At 38.4% G+C, this 21,543-nt stretch overlaps 1 protein-coding gene across 3 annotated transcripts in view; it reads left to right on the forward strand.

The window, feature by feature from the left end:
* The first annotated feature begins 223 nt into the window (after nt 1–223).
* GRIA2 (glutamate ionotropic receptor AMPA type subunit 2) overlaps nt 224–21,543 on the forward strand; it is a 175,645-nt gene continuing 154,325 nt past the window's right edge. For 2 of the 3 annotated variants that reach the window (XM_075544734.1, XM_075544735.1), the window contains exons 1-2: nt 239–326; nt 810–950. In XM_075544734.1, the coding sequence (XP_075400849.1) occupies nt 239–326; nt 810–950 (229 nt within the window). Of the gene's footprint in view, nt 327–809; nt 951–21,543 lie in introns of all 3 variants that reach the window. The other variant, XM_075544736.1, reaches the window with a different exon arrangement.

Genomic DNA, 21,543 nt, shown 5'->3' on the forward strand with positions numbered 1-21,543 from the left:
GGCTGAAAACTGCATCCAGCCAGTCCTCCGGACTCCAGCGGCCGCAGCCACCAGCAGGACCTGGAAAATCAGGCTTATTCTGCCTGAGCCCAAGGCTTTTCTAAGCAGCTTGATGCAAAATTGTTTCCTTAACATGCAGAGGATCTAATTTGCTGAGGAAAACAGCCAAAGAAGGAAGAGGAGGAAAAGGAAAAAAAGAAAAAGGAGGCATTTTGTGGATGCTCTACTTTTCTTGGAAATGCAAAAGATTATGCATATTTCTGTCTTCCTTTCTCCTGTTTTTTGGGGACTGATTTTTGGTGTCTCTTCTAACAGCATACAGATAGGTAGGTACAGTTTGTGCTATGATTTTGAATTGTGCATAATTTGGTGATAATCTTTGTTCACAGTGGACAAATTAATTCATGTCATGTAGACTTATGTCATACCTTGACTGCATTCCAGATTTAAACTGCCTGGAAGAAGCATGCCTTGGGCTTTGATTTTGTTTTTTAGGATGAAGCCAAGGAAAAAGGCTTCATACACACAGGCAAAGGTTTCTGACTCCTAGATTGGATCCATTCTGATTTAATATTTTTGCGGGGTCTGAATGCAAAGATTCTGATGACAAGGAAAGACCAGTATCCCTGCCCACCTACCTGGCCCCTCGGGTTCTCACCACCTTGACCCGTTGACTGACATGTGAACCACGGACCCCATGCCCGTGTCCGGTGTTTATCCGGCTTATTGAATGAGAGACTAGGCGGCAGGCACTCTGCTCCCTCTTGGTCACTGACACTGTTCTTTCGCTTGGTGTTTGTTCTTTGCAGGGGGGCTGTTTCCAAGGGGCGCAGATCAGGAATACAGTGCATTTCGGGTAGGGATGGTTCAGTTTTCCACTTCGGAGTTCAGACTGACACCTCACATCGACAATTTGGAGGTAGCAAACAGCTTCGCAGTCACCAATGCTTGTAAGTAATGAATATTCATGCTTTTCCAGTGCTGCACGAGGAAAGCCTGCGAGGGGGAGTGCGGAGTGGTGTGTACGTGTGTGCGCGCGCGCGTGTCAGTGACTGCACACGCGCGTGCATGTGATGGAGAGGAAGCATGTGGCTGCAGTCTCTGGGACCCCAGCTGGCTTGGCGGGGGTGGTGAAGAGGAGGCGAGGAGCACTGAAGAGTGCTCACTGGGGAGCCAGCACCAGGGTGGGAGGTGGGGGAGGCTTCCTTGATCATTGCCTATGCTTCCAGAGAAGCCCTGCCCACTTCCGCCCCTCACCCCTTGCGCGCCCATTGGCACCCTGCCTCGACGAACACGCTATTCCCCAGGGCTGGCTGCCTTGCTGTTGGACAGGTCCCCAGAGGGCCCACCGCCTCCCGCCCTGGCAGCTGCAGGCCCAGTTAGGGGCTATTCCTGCAGCTTCGTGGTGTCCACGTTCTCCTCCCCAACGGGACAAGTTATTAAGACGGCCCTGAAGTTGGCATAGGGTTGTTACATAACGCCCACCCAAGAACGACAGCGAGTGGGGAGGCTGACGCAGGTCCGGGCCTGGCTGGGGGGGGGGGGGTAGGACTGGGGGCGTGTGCTGTCAATTTCCTGCTCCTCCAAGGAGCATCTGCTTCTCAAATCCAAAGGGAAGATGCAACGGTCTGTGGGCCAGCCCGGCTTTGTTCTCAGGGAGGGGAGGCCCCCAGCATTCCGAGCAATAAGGAAAAGATCCGATCCAAATGCACCGGGATCCAGCCGAGTTTGACAATCCCAAGTCTCTGATCAGCCATTTTAATCTTTGCAGTTCTCCATGTTAGCCCTACCACCCCCACCCCCTGCTTCGTCGTGCTCTGGGATCCCGGAGGAAGCTCCATCCAGCTTCCCGAAAAAGTAACAGAACACTAGCCATTAGGTATCTCCTTCTAGGCGAGGCTTGTGAGACTGGCTGTGGCCCAAGGCCCCTCCGCTGCGCTGGCGTGGGTAGTGCAGCACAGCTCCGGGACTGCCCCTCCTGCCCTCTTGGCAGCCGCTGCCATCATTTTCTGCCGCCTGGCTGGGTGATTCTCTCCGCTGCGATGTTCTCAGCTTTAATTTTATAGTTATCATTGGGGGGGGGGGGGGTGTCGAAGACGGCTCACCCAACCACCTGGCTACAGTGCAAAGAAGCGAGCAGAAAATCACCGCAGGAAATGCCCAACTGCGGTGTTCTCACATTAGACAGACAGCTGGGAGCCCTCCCACTTATCCAGATTAAGCCCTAATATATTGGATGGTTAGCTTGATTGTGATAGTCCGGGTCACCGTCAACTCCTTTTGAAACGAGAGTCGTTCTAACAAATGGAGAATGGAAACGCGGTTCTCCGAACAGGGCCATGGCTTGCGGTCACTTTATAAGTCTACCAATTCATTGTTTATGGAGAGTAGATATAAGAAATCGTTGGGGCTATAGTCTTCAAATGATAATATCAACAGCGAAAAGGAGAAAGGAGAAGAAAGGACAGGAGATGAGCGGAGAGGGGAGGGGAGGAGAGCAGAGGAGAAGAGGGGAGAGAGAGTCTGTAAAATTATTTTGGAAAATTGTAATTATACACACACACACACAAAGCAACACGTGTAGGTTATTTTCTGAAGGTTCTCATGTTTGATTAATTTACCTACTTGATTTAGACAATTTGCTTGATAACAAGTAGTTTTCTTTTTTCCCCCTCTTGAATCCAAAGTTTGATAAGCCACTGTAGCACATTTCGCGGTCTATAATTGCACATTCGAATCAACATGCTTTGAAAGTCAGAGGATCTGAAGAAAGACACCCTCATGTCAATATGAACGAGGAAGATTCAAAAAAGTAAAGTGCAAACATTTGCAAGTTTTGCTTTGGTTTGAAAAATGGTCAGTGATTGAAAAGATCATCCATTGGTGCAACGAGAGGAGCTTACTGAGGAATAATATCTTCACTTAAACAAACAAACAAACAAACAGTGCTTTCCACATTAACACCTTTTCAATGTTGGAGCTTGCAACGTTGAAGATTATGGCGAGTTTATGTTAAGTGATTTCTTAGTCTCTTAATCACAACATGCGTGGATAGATTAATTTCTTAACGTAACTGGTAGAATAAGATATTCAGATGAAATGTGCTGTATATGTATATTTGATATATGTGTGTTATTGTGAAGTTGTTACTAGGTACCATCGAGCCAGTTCTGATGCATATTGAATATTCATGTATATATATATATATATATATGAATTTTCACGGAAGGAACATAGTTATATATACATGTTTGATTTAAAAATAGAGTAAAACTACCAACTAATTTATCAGTAGTTCTGAGAAGTTAGAAGTCATCAAATATTCTTGTTGCATAGATTTCATAAGCTTATTTTTTTTGTTTGCTTTTGCCCCTCAGAAAATTTACTTAAAATTAAAACATGTGTGTGTGTTCAGACTCCAGAATTATTCCTTCATGGATTATAAGACACTAACGCTAATTATAAGATGATTTTAAGACGCTAACAGAAATTCTTCTAAAGAACTGAAAATGTTTTACAATTGTGGATATTGAGATTCAGAATAATGATGTTGTGAATTTCCCATGTCACAAGTAGTCCTGTAGATGGCTGAAGAGAACTGGTCAGGTACATTGTTACAGAAGAAATAGCCATTAGTTAGACTCTTCTGGGGTTAACATTGACTCATTAACCGGGCAAATCACTTAACTTTTGTGACTCAGTTGCTTCATTGTGGTAGGGATTTTCCAATTTAGAGATTATATACATAAACTGGGACATTTATAGTCTTACTGATTTGGTTATGTATTGCTAAGAGTAATAGAACATACAAAATTATTTTCTCTGCAGAGAGAAAGATATTCTAGAATAACACCCACAGAGGCAAGAGTAAATGGACATCTTTAATGGAAAAATAAGAAAATTGGTCATTTAAAATTTAAATTTTAAATTATACTCAAGGTTTTATTCCAACATTTTAATCTATTTATTTATTTTTATATTTTCCTCTAGCAGAGTCTGTACTGCTTTCCTGTATGAAGCGGGAGCAGAAGGATGAAATATTTTGCTAGATAAGGCCAAAACAGTTTTATCCCACAGTTCCAATAAATCGAAGTGATTTTGCTCTTTAATTCCATTATTAAAATAATACGCATCACCAACCTACACATATAGTATGGCCTATTGGGTTAAGTTTGTGTATTAAGAACATGGAGTTTTACAGCTCAATTGTTGTTTTTTTTCAAAAGGGAAATGGTATTGGTTTACTAATTTAATCGCCTTTATCAGATGGAAGAATTATTTGGAATTGCCAAGCTTGACTTTGCTTTAAGGACCCAGTGACTAGGTTAAGATTATGCAAACCACATGCAGCCATTATATTCCGCAAGCATCACTCAGAACGCCCACAGCCTTCGCTTTCACAGTCACAGTGGGATAAAGGAAGTACCTGTTTGTTCCCATTTGTTTCCATGGGTACCTGAGAATTCTAATTCCTTCCTCTCTTTCCCTCCCCTCCCCTTCAGGCCCTCTTTCCCTCCCTCCTCTCTGTTCCTCTTAAGAGGGAGATCTACAATGCATGCATGTTTTTCTTTCTTTCAGGAAGGTTATTAAAAGAAATAAGGCTTCATCATGAGAAACCACAAAGCATAAACCTAGGAACAAATTGAAACTAAAATCTGATATATTGAGCATTTGAAAAAAATTACTAATTCATACATTCCTTCAATAAATATTTCTACAGTACTATGTTAGTGTCAGAGAATAAATGACTGGTAATTAATTTTTTAATAAATAATTTTATTGGGGATTATACAACTCATCACAATCCATACATATATCAATTGAGTAAAGCACTCTTATACATTCGTTGCCCTCATCATTCTCAAAATCATTTTATAACCCTTTTCCCCTGTTCTTTCAAATACCTCCCATGCCTGGTAGCGCTGACACCTTCAGCGCACACTGTTTAGAGTTAAACACTTCCATGTGTGATGTGATGCTCTTCTAGTTTTTGTTTATTATAATACTCAAGTCATTTATAAAGTAACTTAAAAAGTCCCTATTGTGAAAATAAATTATAATTGGCACATTTGCATATACCGCATATTTACATTATAGGAAAAAAGGCAAATTTTAAGGAAAACAGTTTTTTCCTATTTAAAAAGTAATAATATTTACACTATTTTTGATATTAAAATTTGTTTAAAACAAAATTGTCTGATAGGGTTATACACAGTGATTTAACAAGGATTGGGGATTTAAATGTTAAAAATTTAATTATTCTTCAAAGTCTTTTATTTATTTATTTTTTTGGAGAATGATTTTGAAAAATAGTTATGACCTTATTATTTTGGATAATTTAGTAGCATTGTATTTCAAGTTCATAATACAAGATAAATAATAAAAATTTTGAATTCAAAGACACGGTTAAGGAAATATCTATTTCCCTCTAAACCAGCAGATGGAGATGTTGGAGAAAATATTGTCTCATAAAACTGTTGCGCACACTGAATACCTTTTGAAATACTGTGAGCAACTTTATTTGGAAAAGCTGAGAAACAGAGATGACATCTAATTTAAAAATATGTTTAATGTCATGTTTGAATAAAAATGATTTCCAAATTTTACAAACATCTTGGATTTTTGATAGCCTATTTTAAAATACTTTTGTAAACTTGGTTTATAAAGATATTCAGGAATAGCATAGATTGTAAATGGTCTTGGGAAAGAGAGTGCTTAATAATAAATGTTCTCAGCTTTTAAAGCTTAATACCATTTTTGAGATGTATTTCATATTATTGAATTTTATTTATGAATAATTAAGATTATGTTTCTACGTTCATCAGATTAGGTGATGTTTGCTCTCCCTATTGCACTTTATGTATTTGACATTATAAGTATATAACACATACACATGCATCTAGGTGATTGCTGTAGATTTTGAGTAGTTAGAGGTTGCTAGTTATTTTTGTTAAATTAATTACTGAAACCTAGAGTGATTTACCTTAGCATGCAAAAAACTGCTAAAGCACAAATCAACTTGGACTCTAGAAAGCAATGATAAGGGCTCATGGTGTGAAGAAACCCAGGAGCATACTTATTAAGCACAATGCCTTATGACCTAGTATAAATCTCATTGCACTGAACTGAAGATTCCAAAGAAACAAGAAGTGTTTTATATGACAGACTGTCATTAGGTTTTTGTAATTAAATTCTAAAATTTAACTTATCACAAGAACATTTCAGGAAAATGATTGACTAAATAGGATCATAGGATCAATGAATAGCATTCCTTGACATGTATTTATTTTGGGATATAAAAAAGCAAGCATGTATACAAAATACTGTAGGAAACTCTAAGAGCTTAATATCATTTAAAAAAAATTAGCCCAAAGATGTTTCTACACAAGGCTTTGAAACTTCTGTCTGTTGACTAGAGTGTTTCAGTTTCTGATCAAGTCTTCCAAGAGCAAGGCAAAATGTACTGTAACATGGCTGGAGGCTGCTGCTGATTCACGCCTAGCTATCAGATGCATCCATGTTCCTTTCCAAAAAGACTTTGCCAACTTTGAACCTTCTCCTAGGCCTGAAGAATTTCTCAAAAAGTGAAATACATGGTTGTTTCTTCAGTACACTCTATGCTGCTATGTAATTGAATTTCACAAGATTGTGTGTGTATGTTTCCCCTCCTCCATCTCTCCTTCCTTTTTCTTCAATTTTGTGGTCAGTCGAAGGATTTAATTTGCAGAGCAAATCTTTTGCAGGAAACAACTAGATCAGGATAGATAACTTTTATTATTTTTTTTATGAACAGTGAGTACATTAAACTAAAATCTTAGAGATGATTTAATTTTTTATTTGAATAGTAATAGACATCGGGCTCATTATTTCCTTTATATATTTAAATATTATATATTAAACATATATAAATATAAATTTATAGACTAGGTTTAATAGATAACTATTATAGTTATATATAATAAATTGTATTATAAATATTATATTTATATAGTTAAATATTTATATCATTAATACTATATATAAATATGAGTTATCCTATTTATGCTATATATTTAATATATAAATATTATATGATAGAGTATGTTAAAGTGTATATTTTTATATTTAAATATCATATTTAAATAGTATACATTTATTAAATAATACATAGTTCCTTTCTCCTTTCTTAACCATAGTTTACCAAAGATTCCCTCAAACCCCTTGCCATCTATGACACTTACCCATAGTGCAGCTGTCAATGAAGTGCTTCACCTTTGTGCCGCAGGGCAGCTACATCTACACGGCAGTGTCACCAGAGTTCCTTCCAGATTCCCTTGCAAAGTTCAGTCAAATTCCCTGAAAATATTTTTCTAAAGATCTTAAGAACTAGATGTCAGATCAGTTCAACTCATATATCTGTGCCTCTTACATACAATAGAAAATTGTACTGAATTCAAATGGCACTGAATTTAAGTTTCAACTCAAAGTTAAAATTTCTACACAGTGAGTTTACAAATTTCAAAAATCTCTTCAAGGCAGGTGCAATTAATTTGAAAAACTAAAAAAAAAAACACCCCAAAAATGGGGAAATCAGTGTGATTCATATAATGGTGTTACTTAAGTGTTAAAACAATGATGGCTGGCTGTTCAAACCCATTATCTGGTCCCCAGGAAGCAAGAGAAGACTGTCTGTTCAGATAAAGACTTAAAGCACTGAGAATCCAATATTGGGTTACTCTGAGTCAATCCACTGGATGACGCTTGGTTTTTCTCTTGCTTTAACAACTCGGAAGTATTAGTTTCCAGTATGATTCAGTTTTTTAGACAGAATAATTTTTTTATACAATGGGATATCTCTACATTTAAAAGATCAAAAGATGTTAATTTTGTATTCTCTCTATGTTTAATTCCCCGGATATGAGGATTTTTTAGCTATTAAACACGTATGTTTTTATAGTAGAATTTTTATCCATGTGTCATATTTTATAAAGTTAAAAATTCTTCCTATTTAATTCATTTGGATTTTTAAGTAAGCAATTTTCTTGTTATCCATCTCAAGTCTTAAAATAGAAATATGTAATATTTTTACTTGAGAGATAATTTTAAAATTATTATCTTTAAATCTACATTGATATGTGTCAAAATCATTTGTTGAATGTATGTATAAACCTGGCATTCTATGATGCTCACCTTCCCAGCACACCGCTGAAGGCAAAATGGGTTCATGAGTAAATGTGGTGAAGAAAGCTGATGGTGCTCAGCTATCAAAAGATATAGTGTCTGAGGTATTAAAGGTTTGAAGGTAAACAAGTGGCCATCTAGCTGAGAAGCAACAAAGCCCACAAGGAAGAAGCATTCCAGCCTGTGCAATTAGGAGGCATCAAAGGAATAGTATAAGAGGCATCAGAAGACCACAAACAAAAGAAAACATATTGTTGTGAATGAGGGGGGTGAAGTACAGTTACCAAACCCATCTGTGGACAATAGAGCATCCCCTCACAGAGGGTCACAAGGAAGGTACGAGTCAACCAGGGCGCAGTGTAGGATGGATGATACACAATTTTCCTCTGATTCTTTGAGACTTCCTTAACCCCAGCCCCCCCACCCCCACTATCATGACCCCAGTCCTGCCGTCAGTTCTGGCTAGACTGGAGCTTGTGCACTGGTACAGATAAGAACTCAGGACACACAGAATTCAGGTCAGATAAAGCCTTCAGGAAGAGAAAAGGGAGTAGTGATTACAGGAGGCTAGGGTGGGAGAGGAGGGGAGGAAGAGGGAAATGATTACAATGATCCACACTAACCACCAGCACCACCCTCCCCCAGGGGGATGAGCAACAGAAACCATGGAAGAAGGGAGACAGCAGTGGGTGTAAGATATGATAGTAATAATAATTTATAATATATCAAAGGGTCATGGGGGGAGGGAGGGAAATAGAAGAGATGATGCCAAGGGCTCAAATAGAAAGTAAATGCTTAGAAAATAATGATGGCAACATATGTATGAATATGCTTGATGCATATGGATTATTAAAAGAGTCCAATAAATGATCTTTGAAAAAAATTAAGGAGAATTTAAAAATGCTATTTTTAGGATGATATATAATTTATATCACAAGTGATTAGAATATTAGATGTCTTTATACAGAATCTGGCAGTTATTAGTTGCCTGCAGCTTCCATTTCATGTGGAGTTTTTCCTCACAAAGTGCCTGTACATAGTCCTGTGTCACAAAATTGATACTACAATCATTTCATCATTGGGTTTCATGAACCAACTATTCTGAGTTAATTATTTTGCTTTCTTTTTTTAGAAAAAATTACTGAATTATCAAAAAAAGTGAGAAAACAAGTTATCACCAGACTCTCATAGTGGACCATTCTATTGTGTGCACTAATTTTTGTATAATTTATTTTGCTTTCATGATTTATTTTTTCCCTTTTCTAATGTCTTCAGTTTATTTTTGGAGTTTGCTTTATGATTATTTACCTTTGTCTTTCATTCTATTGATGATTTGCTTGAGCAAAATTATACTCTTTTTTATGATATTATTTATCACACATAACTACAGGTAGTTTCAGGTACATTTAAAATTAGGGTCTTGACATTTATGTACATCTTCAGATATATAGGACACATAAAATTAAGAGACCTAAATTTTTTATGGAACCCAGTTGCTTAGCGGTTACAAACTGAGCTGTCAGCAGTTAAGGTTATCTGCTCTCTTATCTCAAGGTTATCTTAAGTTAAGGTTATCTGCTATCTTATCTTATCTCAAGGTCAAAACCACCAGCCACTCTTCATCAGTGTTCTCTTCCCGTAAAGAGGTACAGTCTTGGAAAACAGGGCAGTCTTACCTGTCCTATAAGAATCAACTCAATGACACTAAGTTAAATTTATTATAGTCAAGGAATTTGTGAGAAGAGAACATTTTAACTTTGCATCTTTGTATCTCTTCATCTCTTAGAACCAGTGCCATTTTCCTGATATCTTTTTATTTTGATTATTTTTTCAGATTTAAATTTCACAATTTTATGTATTTTTATATAGAGATTGTTCTGTGGTCCCATCATATTGGTTCTGACTTACAAGGGGGTACCCACCCCCCAAAAATTGGAAAAGAGCTCCCACTAGGTGGAGCTTTTGGAGTACTTCCTGTTAGGCGAACATCATTGAGCAGCTCATTTTGAGTTAGTGTACCCAGTGGTGTCTCCTGGGGGAAATTCTTTCTGGTCATTGTTCATGTCATTTTGCTCGAACCTAGTTTTTTGTGATGGACGATTTAAGAGAACAGTGTGTGGCTGTGAAATTTTGTTTCCTCCTCAGGAAAAATGCCACATAAACCGTTGTGATGTTGAACACAGCTTACAAGGATAGCACTATGGGAAAAACTCAAGTGTACACATGGTTTTCCCATTTCAAAAATGGTGAAATGTCCAATGATGACAAACCTCTTTCTGGATGTCTGTCAACTTCCAGAACGGACAAAATGTACACTTGTAGTGCATTTGTAGCTCGTTCCACCAGGTCAGACTTATTCAAGTTTTCTTTTTTTTTAAAAAATCATTTTATTGGGGCTCATACAACTCTTATCACAATCCATACATATATCAATTGTGTAAAGCACACTAATATATTCATTGCCCTCATCATTCTCAAAACTCTCCTTCTGCTTGGGTTCCTGGAATCAGCTCCTCATTTTCCATTTTCCCTTCCTCTCCCCTCCCTCCCCATCCCCCACCTCCTGAACCCCTACTTATTTATAACTTATTATTTTATCTTATCTTACACTGCCGGGCGTCCCCCTTCACCCACTTTTCTGTTGCTCATCTCACAGAAAGGAGGTTATATGCAAATCCCCGTGATCGGTTCCCAATTTCTACCCCCACTTCCCTCCCGGTATCACCACTCTCACCTTTGGTCCTGAGGGTTTCATTTGCCCTAGATTCTCTGTGTTTCCAGATCCCATCTGTACTGCTGTGCATCCTCTGGTCTAACCAGGTTTGCAAGGAAGAATTGGGATCATGATAGTTGGGGGGAGGAAGCATTTAAGAACTGGAGGAAGGTTGTGAGTTTCATTATTGCTACACTGAACCCTGAGTGACTCATCTCCTCCCCACTACCCCTCTGCAAGGGATGTCCAGTTGTCTACAGATGGGCATTGGGTCCCCATGGTGCACTCCCCTCATTCACGGTGATATGATTTTATTCCCCCTGCCTTTGTTGCTTGAAACCTGGTCCCCTTGGCCCTTCATGATCACACATGTTGGTGTGTTGCTTCCATGTTGGCTTTGTTGCTTCTGGGCTAGATGGCCTCTTGTTTACTTTCAAGCCTTTAAGCCCCCAGATGCTATTATCTCTCTATAGCCAAGCACCATCAGCCTTCTTCACCACACTTACTTATGCACACATTCGTCTTCAGCCTTTATGTGGGGAAGGTGATCACACAGTGATGGTTTTTGTTCTTTGGTGTCTCCTACCTGATCCCTTCAGCACCCCGTGTTCACTTAGGCTTGTGTGCTTCTTCTCTGTGGACTTTGTTGCTTCTGAGCTAGATGGCCGCTTGTTTGCTTTCAAGACTTTAAGACATCAGACGCTATATCTTTTGATAGCCAGGCACCATTTAGAGGTTCTGAAAAGATTGTATAGCAGTTTGTGACAAAAAAAAGACCTGATTTGTGGCAGAGGGGGCACTGATTTTGCTACCACGACAATGCACCTGTTCATGCAGCCATCTCAGGGCACCATTTTTGGCAAAATATAGAATGCCTCTTTTGCCCGTGCACCTTACTCAGTTATCCTCACTCCATGTGACTTCTTTTTGTTTCCACGAATGAAGAGGGGCATAAAAGGATAGCAGTTTGATGACATAGAAGAAGGGAAGCAAAAACTGAGGGAGGTGCTATCAACTATCCAAAGAGACAAGTCTGAAAGTTTCCCAGAATGGAATCACAGATTTGACCAATATGTTAAGTGTGATGCAGAGTGATAAGATTGTTTTGTAAAAAAATTAAAATACTTAGCTCTGAAAGAAAATTCTGTTTTTTTTTTGGGGGGGGGTACCCCCTTGAAGAGTGATACTATGCATAACACTCTGTAGAGTTGGCTGGTCCTTTGCAGTTCTCGCAGCTGTTGTTGTTAAGTCCTGTGTTAATAGTCACTGTGGACATTCTTCTAATAAAGGATCTTCCCCTTTATCCATGACCCTCTACTTTCCCAAGTGTGATGTGGCTCCTGCTCCTCCACTTCTCTCTCCTAACAACATGTCCAGAGTATGTGAGTAGTCTCTCAAACCTCAGTTCCTTTTTTCCCCAAAACTCATTCCTAAGGAAACTTCTGGCTACACTTTTCCCAACTATTCGTCTCCTCTTCTGATAATGCAGAGTCCTTTAAATACTCTTTACCAACCCCGTATTTGAAATGCATCAATTCTCCTTGGTCTTCCTTACTCCATGCCCAACATTCATGTGCATGAAACAACAGAGAATATCATGGATTGGGGCAGGTGTATCTTAGTACAAAGTGTCATTCTTGTCGTTCAACTTTACAAAGAGATCCTGGGAGCAGATTTGCTTAATGCAATATAGCTTCTGATTTCTGACTATAAGATGAGATGTCTGCGAGCATCAATCTTTTCTCCATGTATCATGATGTTTTATATTTGTCAGTTTGGAAGGATTTTGGTTTTCTTTACATTTGGAAGCAGTCCTCACTGAAGGCTCCCGCCCTTGATCTTCATCAACAATTGCTTCAAACCCCCCTTGCTTTCAGCAAGCAAGGATGTCTGTCCTCTGCATACCGCAGCTTCCACTAATCCTCTTGCCTGATTCTTCTTCATATAATTTTGATTTGGGGATCATTTTCCCAACATAAAAATTGAATAAATATGGTAAAAAAAATTCTGACAGACACATTTCCCGATTTTCAGCTAAGATTCACCTGATGTCAACAACGATTGTGCTCCTACTGCACGACCCTCCGAATTCAACGTGAGTTTCCATGTACTGCTATAACAGCTGTTGAGTGCTGTGCAGCACAATTTTACTTGCACGTGATATTAGTGATATTGTCCTCTCTTTGGATAGATGCATTGCACTTCATTGGATCGCCTTATATAGGGTGGTGATCAGGAATATCGGTCTTCCCCAGCTTGGGGCTAGGTAGCTGTCTACCACCTTTTAGAGAAGAATGACGCTTCATGTGCTGCATCAACCTTTGAAACCTTTCAATTTCTGGTCCCTTAATTCAGGTGGCATCGTGGGGCTGATAACCACAAGGTCAGCAGTTAGAAACCACCAACCACTCTGCAGGAGAAAGCAAAGACCTTCTAACTCTGTAAAGACCCACAGGGCAGTTCTACATTGTCCTATAGGGTCCTTTAGGGCAGTGTTTCTTTCTGTTGTGCTATGGGTCACTATGGGTTGGAAATGAAAGCACCCAGCAACAACACACACTATGTAGATTGTGTCATAGAAAACTCGGTCTTATGTTTGAGATCCCTAATACTCAACAAATAGTTGATAAGATAGGTTTTAAAGGAACATAGATTTTTAAAATGTGCGGTGATAATTTCATCAGTATATCTTAATATATTGTTAGAAACATTTTAATGATGACAATTTGGAAGAGTCTTAAGATATCCTGAAAGTTTCATGGGCACAATTTAGTGTGACATTCTTACTTTTAAAGAGACTATTAGTTTTCACCAATCCCACTCCTAAAAGAAACAATTCTTAGAAGTTCACAGTCAAAGCCCAGTTTCTAATAACAAAGCACAGTTACACATGGAATATCCTTAGCAAAGGCGGTTCTGCAAGACATCTTTCAGGGTGATGTGAGCGGCCTGGGGGTTGAAGGTTTTTCAAGTTGTCATGTTGTCATTGTCTCCTACATTTTTTACGTTGTTTGTAAAGAACTGAAGGTTTTGGTCTTATTTTTAGTTTATGTGGGAAATGGAGACATTGGACTTTATACTTTCCAATCTCTTTTCTTTCACATGTATAATTTTACTTGTTTTAGTGAGGTTTTTTTTTATTTTACTTTTAGTAGTGTAAAATATTGGTAATCTACATATCCCATTGCCATCAAGTTAATTTCGACTCAGAGCCAACCAGTGGCTCAGAATAAGCTTTTGTAAATCCTTACAGAAGTAGATGGTTACAGCTTTCTTCCTGCAGAGTAACTTGTACATTTGACCGATGGATTTTTCAGTTGGTAGCTCAGGCTTTCACTACTGGGCAACCAGGATGCCATAGAGAGGGGAAATTTTAGGAACCTAGGAGTCCTGGAAGCATAGCGGTTAACTCATTGGGGTTTGATTAGCAAGATCAGCAGTTCAAAACCACCGTCTGCTCTGTGGTAGAAAGACAGGACTTTCTATTTCAGCAAAGAATTACAGTTTTGATAATCTTACCTTGTAATAAAGGAGTATAAGATGCTTGCTATGACAAGGGTCAGCTTTGTCTTTGTTACTGTCCATTGCCGATTGTTAGGAAGATGTACAATATTCGTAAAACACTATGTTTTGTTTGGTGCACGTAAGCTCATGGAGATTAACTGCCTTTTATTGTTACTAAACATGCTGAAATCTTTGGAAAGCTTTGGTGAGCATTGTTAGAGAAGCAGACGACCCCCCAAGAAATGATTTTCTATTTTCTGGTTGGTATCGTTATATATTGTTTGTCTGTGTACCTTGGCAGGACATATACTAACTGGTGATAAAAAGAAACTAAACTCAACTGTCATCGAGTCCATGAAGGCTCATAGTGACCCACCCAACAAGACTGGGTAGAAGTCCCCCGGCGAGTTTCTGAGACTGTAACTCTTTACAGGAAACGAAAGCCAGATCTTTCTCCTGTGGAGCAGCTGGTGGCGCCCACTGCAGACCTTACAGTTAGCAACCCAGTGTGTAGCCTCTTTGGAGAGCAATAACAGATCACACAAACCACTTCAAGGATGAGCTTCTTCCTTTTAAAGCTGAGGTGCTGAAAGTCGAGTAGTGTTCCGTCTGTCCTGCTGCGTATCGCTTACATTCAGGTTGTTGAACAACTTGGCACCCTTTACCACTGGTGCATCTTTCAAGCATGTAATTAAGATATCAGCACACTTTGTCCAGCTGTGCATATTATAGATTTGTAATGATTCAGTTTATTTAATTTATTAAATCAGATTTACTTACGTGAAAAGCAGTAAAGAGAGCACATGGTTCAGAATCTGGCAAGTCTGGGTTTCAACGTAGTTAGTAATATTCTGTTAACTCTATGTAGTTCATTGCTCAGTTTCTTTATCATGTCTGAGAATATAAGTGGGGTATAAAAGGAGGGGGGAAATGGCTAGCATGGTGTGCCATAAGTGATCCAAATAAACTTTAGCTTCCTGTGTCACAACCTCTTACTGTGGACTAAATAGCATTATCAGAGAACTAGACTAAAAGGGAGGTACTTCTTTTGGAAAAGGAACCCTGGCGGCTGAGTGGGTTACTCTTTGGGCTGGTCAGCAGTTCGAACCCACCACCTATTCTTTGGGAAAAAGGAGAGGCTTTCTGCTCCTGTAGTGATTTACAGGCTCAGAAGCCCAAAGGGAAGCTCTGCTCTGTCTCACAGGGCCACTCTGTGAGGGAACCCACTCCTTGGCAATGAGTTAACCCTTTCAGGATGCTAGTATATTTATACCATTTATGTAAAACGTCATCATTTTAGCCTAATTTCTTATCTACTTGATATGCACTCCTGTTATGCAAATTCTGAAGGACAATGAAATTATAATTATACCCATTCCCAAATGAGAAAACAAAAATTTAACTGATATGGTCAATGGTTCTCTAAACTATTGAGGAATTCCCAACTAGAAATCAAGTGCTTTGGATTAGAGTAGGCCCCTTTCATAATTTCAGGTGACAATGTAATATGTTCAAACAAAAAGCCCAACTCACTATCCTTTTGTGTTTCCAAGACTGGAACTCTTTAGGGGAGTGGAAAGTCTCAAGGTGGTTTTGAACTGCTGACCTTGCAGTAGCCGCCCAACTGTAACAAACTATACCTTCAGGGCTAGAAGACTGTTTTCAAAGGGCCATCCAGCAGATTTGCGCTCAGAATAACCCTATGATAGCACAACGGAAGGCCACCTGGTCCTGCAGCAGCCTCACAATTGTTCAGCTTGAAGGTTTTGTTGGAGCTACTGTGGCAATTCATCTGATGGAGGGTCTTCCTCCCTGTCATTGACCCTCTACCAAGGACCTGGTCTCTCCTGATAACAGCCCAAAGTATGCGAGACCACGTTGGTCAAAATTTTAATTGATATCTATTTACCTCAATTACTATATATACCTGTTCAACACCAATGTCTGTGGTGATTAAAAAAACAAAGAACAAAAAGAAAACTAAAATAAAAAACCCAACCAAGATAAATATTCTGTATTGGAAATATTTCCACTGGTAAAAAAAATCATTGTTTAAAAAATCATTGCAAAGGGAGAACTTAAACGTAGACAGCCTTATTACTATGTTAAAAGGTGTGCAGCCGTTGTGGCTACCTCATTCATAAATATTATCCTAGACTTTCAAAGTAGATCTCTAAAAAATTAGTTTCAGAGCAGAAATTATCATTCCAAAAATGTTGAACAAAAAGAAGAAATATAAAACTCAAAAGTCAATGACGAGATTTCTATTAAACCCAGTTTGGTGCGCTTCTCACTTACGGCAAGTGCACGCAGCTCCCTGAATTTCTTCCCAGAAGGACGCAAGGCACCCTAGTGCATTCACCATAAGCAAAAAGAGCACTGGACTGGACTTACTAGAAATCTCAAGTGTTTGTGCTCAGAGGACAGCACCAGGACAGGGAACAAACACAATCTGCCCGGTGACCCACAGCCTGAGAGGCTTTCAAGACATCCCCAGGAAATTTTTTAACTCCATTGTTCCACAAATTGTTTGAAGTGCCCTCATACACTGAAGAGAACTGGGCCCAAGAAGAAGCTGTCATTGATTGCTCAGAGCACAATGACTAAAAAGTACAAACAACCCAGATATATGGTCATTAGCTGACGAATGGACAACCGAAATGGGTGATGCTCCTGCCAACGGGAAGACATTTGGCCACAAACACGAATAAAGTTCGGAACTTTACGACCGCATGGACGAACCTCAAAAACAATATGCTAAGTGAAAGACTCCAGTTACCCCAAACTACCTCTTGCACGATACCATTTATATGAAATGCTCAGAATAGGCAAATCCCGAGAGACAGAAAGCAAATTAGTGCCTGCTCAGGGCTGGGAGTGGGACAGAAGGGTGGGGGAGGAGTACTAATAACTGCTAACTTTTCTTGTCGGGATGATAAAAATGAAATGTTTTAAGATTAGAGTATAGCGATGTTTGGACAGCTCAGTATATCTACTAAAACCCATTGAATTATATGCTTTCAGTGGGTAAGCTTTATGATATGTACATTATATTCAATAAAACTGTTTTCAAAAGGAAAAAAACAATGACTTATATATTGATGCATTATGTTGGAAAGCTAGGTGGATGAATGAGAAACTACATGAATAATTTTGTGACTTTCCAATGTATCAAACATAATTTCATATTTTGCATCAAATGTTGGAGAGGGCAATTTATCTTTTATTGACATACGTTTTTTTCATATTTCCATCTTTTGTTATAAACTCATCAGTGCCAGGTTGTATTAATATATATTACAGAAATCACTAAATGATGTTTTTAGAAAAATAAATCTGATAAATGCAATGTGAATTAATTAAGGAGACTGGTTGCACTTTATGGTAAACATTGGCATGCTAGCCTTACAGTCAGTGGTTCAAACCCACCAGCCACTCCATGGAGAGAGTTGAAACTGTTTGCTCCTATGTAGATATACAAAGCTTTGGAAACCTGAAATAAGGTCACTAGAAGTCAATATTGACTCAATTCAAAAAGTGTTTTTTTATTAACTATAATGAAATTTATTTAGTGTTCTTTAAAGAAGAAGCAAGTTGCAACCTTTACCATTACAAGTTTCATAAAGATATTTAGAAATACTAAACCACACAGCTATTTTGAAGTAGCTAAGAGACGGTTATGTAAGAAGTCAGTGAAAAAGAGAAAGGCGGTTAATGAGATGGATTGACACGGTGGAGGAAACAGGGTCTCCAACACAACAATGTGGGGCTGGCACAGGACCAGGCGGGGCTTTCTTCTGTTTTACATAGGGTTGCAATGGACTGAAAGCAGACTCAAGCATTCCCTGTTAGTCTTTCGTAATGTTTCCAACTGCTGACCATGCAGATCACAGCCCCAGCCCCATGCATAACCACTATGCCCCCAGGGATCTTACTTCTATGATGTTGATAGATTTATGTGATCTAACCTTGCTTCATAAAACAATTTGAGCATTTCAGTGGAAAATTTAAGAAGATCAATACAGGTGTTTCCAGTTGTCCTTGAGTCAACTCCAAATCACAGTGTCTCCGTACATGTTGTATTACAGCTCTGTTCCAATACGATTTTAAAGAATTGATTTTTCAGGACTTTTTTCTGAGGTATCTCTGGGGGATCCAAATCACCTTCACTACCCTTAGCAGCCAAGAACATTAACTTTGTATCATACAGAGACTCTAACGACAGCTTGAATATATCAAAATTATGTACAAGAATTACAGTGTTTGTTAGGATTGAATTTTGGTATTGAGGTTTGAATTTTTAATTAACATTTAAAAATTAGATTTAAAATATATTTGATATTAAACTATGCAAAGATTTCTAGCTTAGATCATTAATTTGTTATAATAATTTACATATTGAAATTTATATTTGTTAAAATGGTTCATGAAGATATTAAAATTTAAAGCACTCAAAAAGAGTATCTAATAGAAAAATAAGTCTTCCTCCCATTTCTCTTACATATTCCCCTTCCTTGCTTTCCAGACATCCTCATATAACACATATACTATCCTGTACCTTAATGTCTGTTTGGAGAACTTCTCATAGAAATGTTCTTCCTTTTGCGTATGTGTGTAGTTATTGCATAGTACACAGGGAGGTGCTCCCGAGCATTTGTGCAAACATGGAATTAAAATATCATGTGCTTCTTCATGAGCATTGTAAAGCCCCCCTCCCATTAAAGATTGCTTTCAGCTTGTCTTTGGTCCCACAGACCAGGCATTGGGGGGGCCAACTGGAAGGTCAGTCTTCCAAACTCCCCAGCCATTCGGAAGGGGAAAGATGGAAGGTTCATCGTGGAAACCCTCGTTATGCTTTTGATTCCGTGGCAGTGAGTCTGGTTGAAGAGACCGTGCTCGTGGTTATTTTGCTGTTTAAATTGATCACTATCCATTTTGGTTGTTAAGCATCCCCCCAACCCCATCCCCCATTTTTAAATCGTAAAAACACAAATAACACATTTGCCAAGTCAACCATTTTTTTTCTGGGTCTGATGGTGTTGAGAGCTGCTCATGTAGGCACATGACGATTGCTAGCTCCATGGCGAGCCAGGGCAAGTGAACCCCAGGAAACCAGCAAAGAAACCAGGTTCACACAAAGTAATGTCAAGTTGATACGGCATGGTCCACTGCTCCAGTGTATATAACATAATCATCAGCCATTACATGGAGAACATTCTGAAAACCGCATGCCCAGAGGTTGGACAAAGATCCATCAGAATTCAACTTCTGTTGGAGACACGCAAGGACTAAACATTTTAGGTGTAAAAATTCAGTAAGATCAAAGATGCTATGTAGCTATCCCTAATATCAGTTGCCCAATTAGTAATGAAGTATTTGCATTTCTCTGTACATTTTCTCATGTGTGTTTGCATCTCTCTATGGCTGTATGTGTCTGTCTGTTCACAGTTTTGCTCACTTTTCTACTGGGTTATGCTTATTTACTTTAATCCATACATCAAAGCAACACACCATCACACATGTTCCAGCTATTATACCATTATTATTATTGGCGTGTTTATATCTTTTCTTGCACACATATTCTCAAATTTTATTTAGTCCATGGACTCTGTATACTTTTTTAGGTTCAGGATTGATACAATTTTCTCAGAAATTCTTTGCCCACTATAGGTTTCTTTAAAATAATCATTCGGCCCATATTTTAATTTAAATACTCTTGCTATTTTAGTTCATTAATTCAATGTTAAACTTTGGTTGGTATAACTTATTTCTTGTAAATATTAAAATAGGAATACTTATATTTTTTCTCATAGGGTTCCGTAGTTGTGATACAGCTTTTGAAAAATTCATTATTTTACTCGTTGTCTTGAAATGACATCAAATTTATTTATTTCTTGATTAAATAGCCCTCAAGGAATAGGATTTATCAAGAAGATAAGATAATTGAGAATTATTTTACAGGCAAAGGAATGTTTCTGGGGCTGTGTTCCCTTCCTCTGCAAGTTGACACAAAATCTAACTATCACAGCACGTAAGGTCATGCAAGAGACTTGGTCCCTGAGCAAAGTGCTAGCATTATAAATTACACTTGTGCGTAACTGGGGTCTGAAAAAACAAAAGAAGGTATTATAATTTGAATATGAACTGATCCTAGAGGAATAAATGAAAGATTATTTTGCTTTGTTTTGTGTCAGAGCAGTAATATCACTTAAACGGATGGCCCATTTTGCTTGTTTCTTATCATATTTTAAGGGTTAAATAATGGATTGTTGTAATTTATTGGCTTTTGAATATCACGTTCATGTTATTTCAACGTAGCAGTTCATAATGGCACAGTGTTAAAAATGGAATATTAAAATGAAAGCTGCATTAATAAAACAATAGAAATAAAGAATCTTGGGTACACATAGATCTACTAACCAGTAAATCCTTTCAATTCCATGTTGAAGCCCAGCTTCATGCTCTTGGAAACCAAATAGCAAGGTACTTACAATGCAAATCTGATTTAGACTGAAATATGAAATAAAATACTAAAACGTTACTTGTCTCAACAAAAATTTCCAACGTGTCCAATGGATGTGACATGTACTATATACGTTTGCTTTAATATCAGGGAAATTGAGACATTCTTAATCACCTTGCTTTGTGGACTTATTGTGGGCATACTGAAGCTGACAAAAATCTACAAGCACCTTTTGTAGCATCCTGCTTTTCCATGAGCGGGATGGCAGACAGACATTTGAACTTACAAGGTTGTTGTTTTTTTTAATCAAGATGCATTGTATCAAACTTCTTCAAGACTAGTCGTTTAAAAAAACATTTATAATGTCTCATTTGCTGAACAGAGAACTGAAGTCTTAAAACTTTTTATGCCAAGATTTTCCTTTTACAATCAAATTAAAGGTTTTTCTGACATTGATTAGTTACCTTTCCTCAATCTTCATAAAGTTATAGGACAACGAACAAGAAAAATGAACAAAAATGGATATTATTCTACTCAAGATAGGTTATGCACAACTACCGCATGCCCTTACCAGAGGCTTGTTGGCAGCCGAGCCGGATGATGCAGATTTTGTGAGGAGACTCATGGACCACAGGTCTTTCAAGAAATGACTTTGGATTTCCTCGTGCAATACTTTGACTTGTGTAATTGATATTATATTGGC

This window comes from Tenrec ecaudatus, chromosome 3, assembly GCF_050624435.1.
Source record: "Tenrec ecaudatus isolate mTenEca1 chromosome 3, mTenEca1.hap1, whole genome shotgun sequence".
In the NCBI taxonomy this organism is placed as follows: Eukaryota; Metazoa; Chordata; class Mammalia; order Afrosoricida; family Tenrecidae; genus Tenrec; species Tenrec ecaudatus.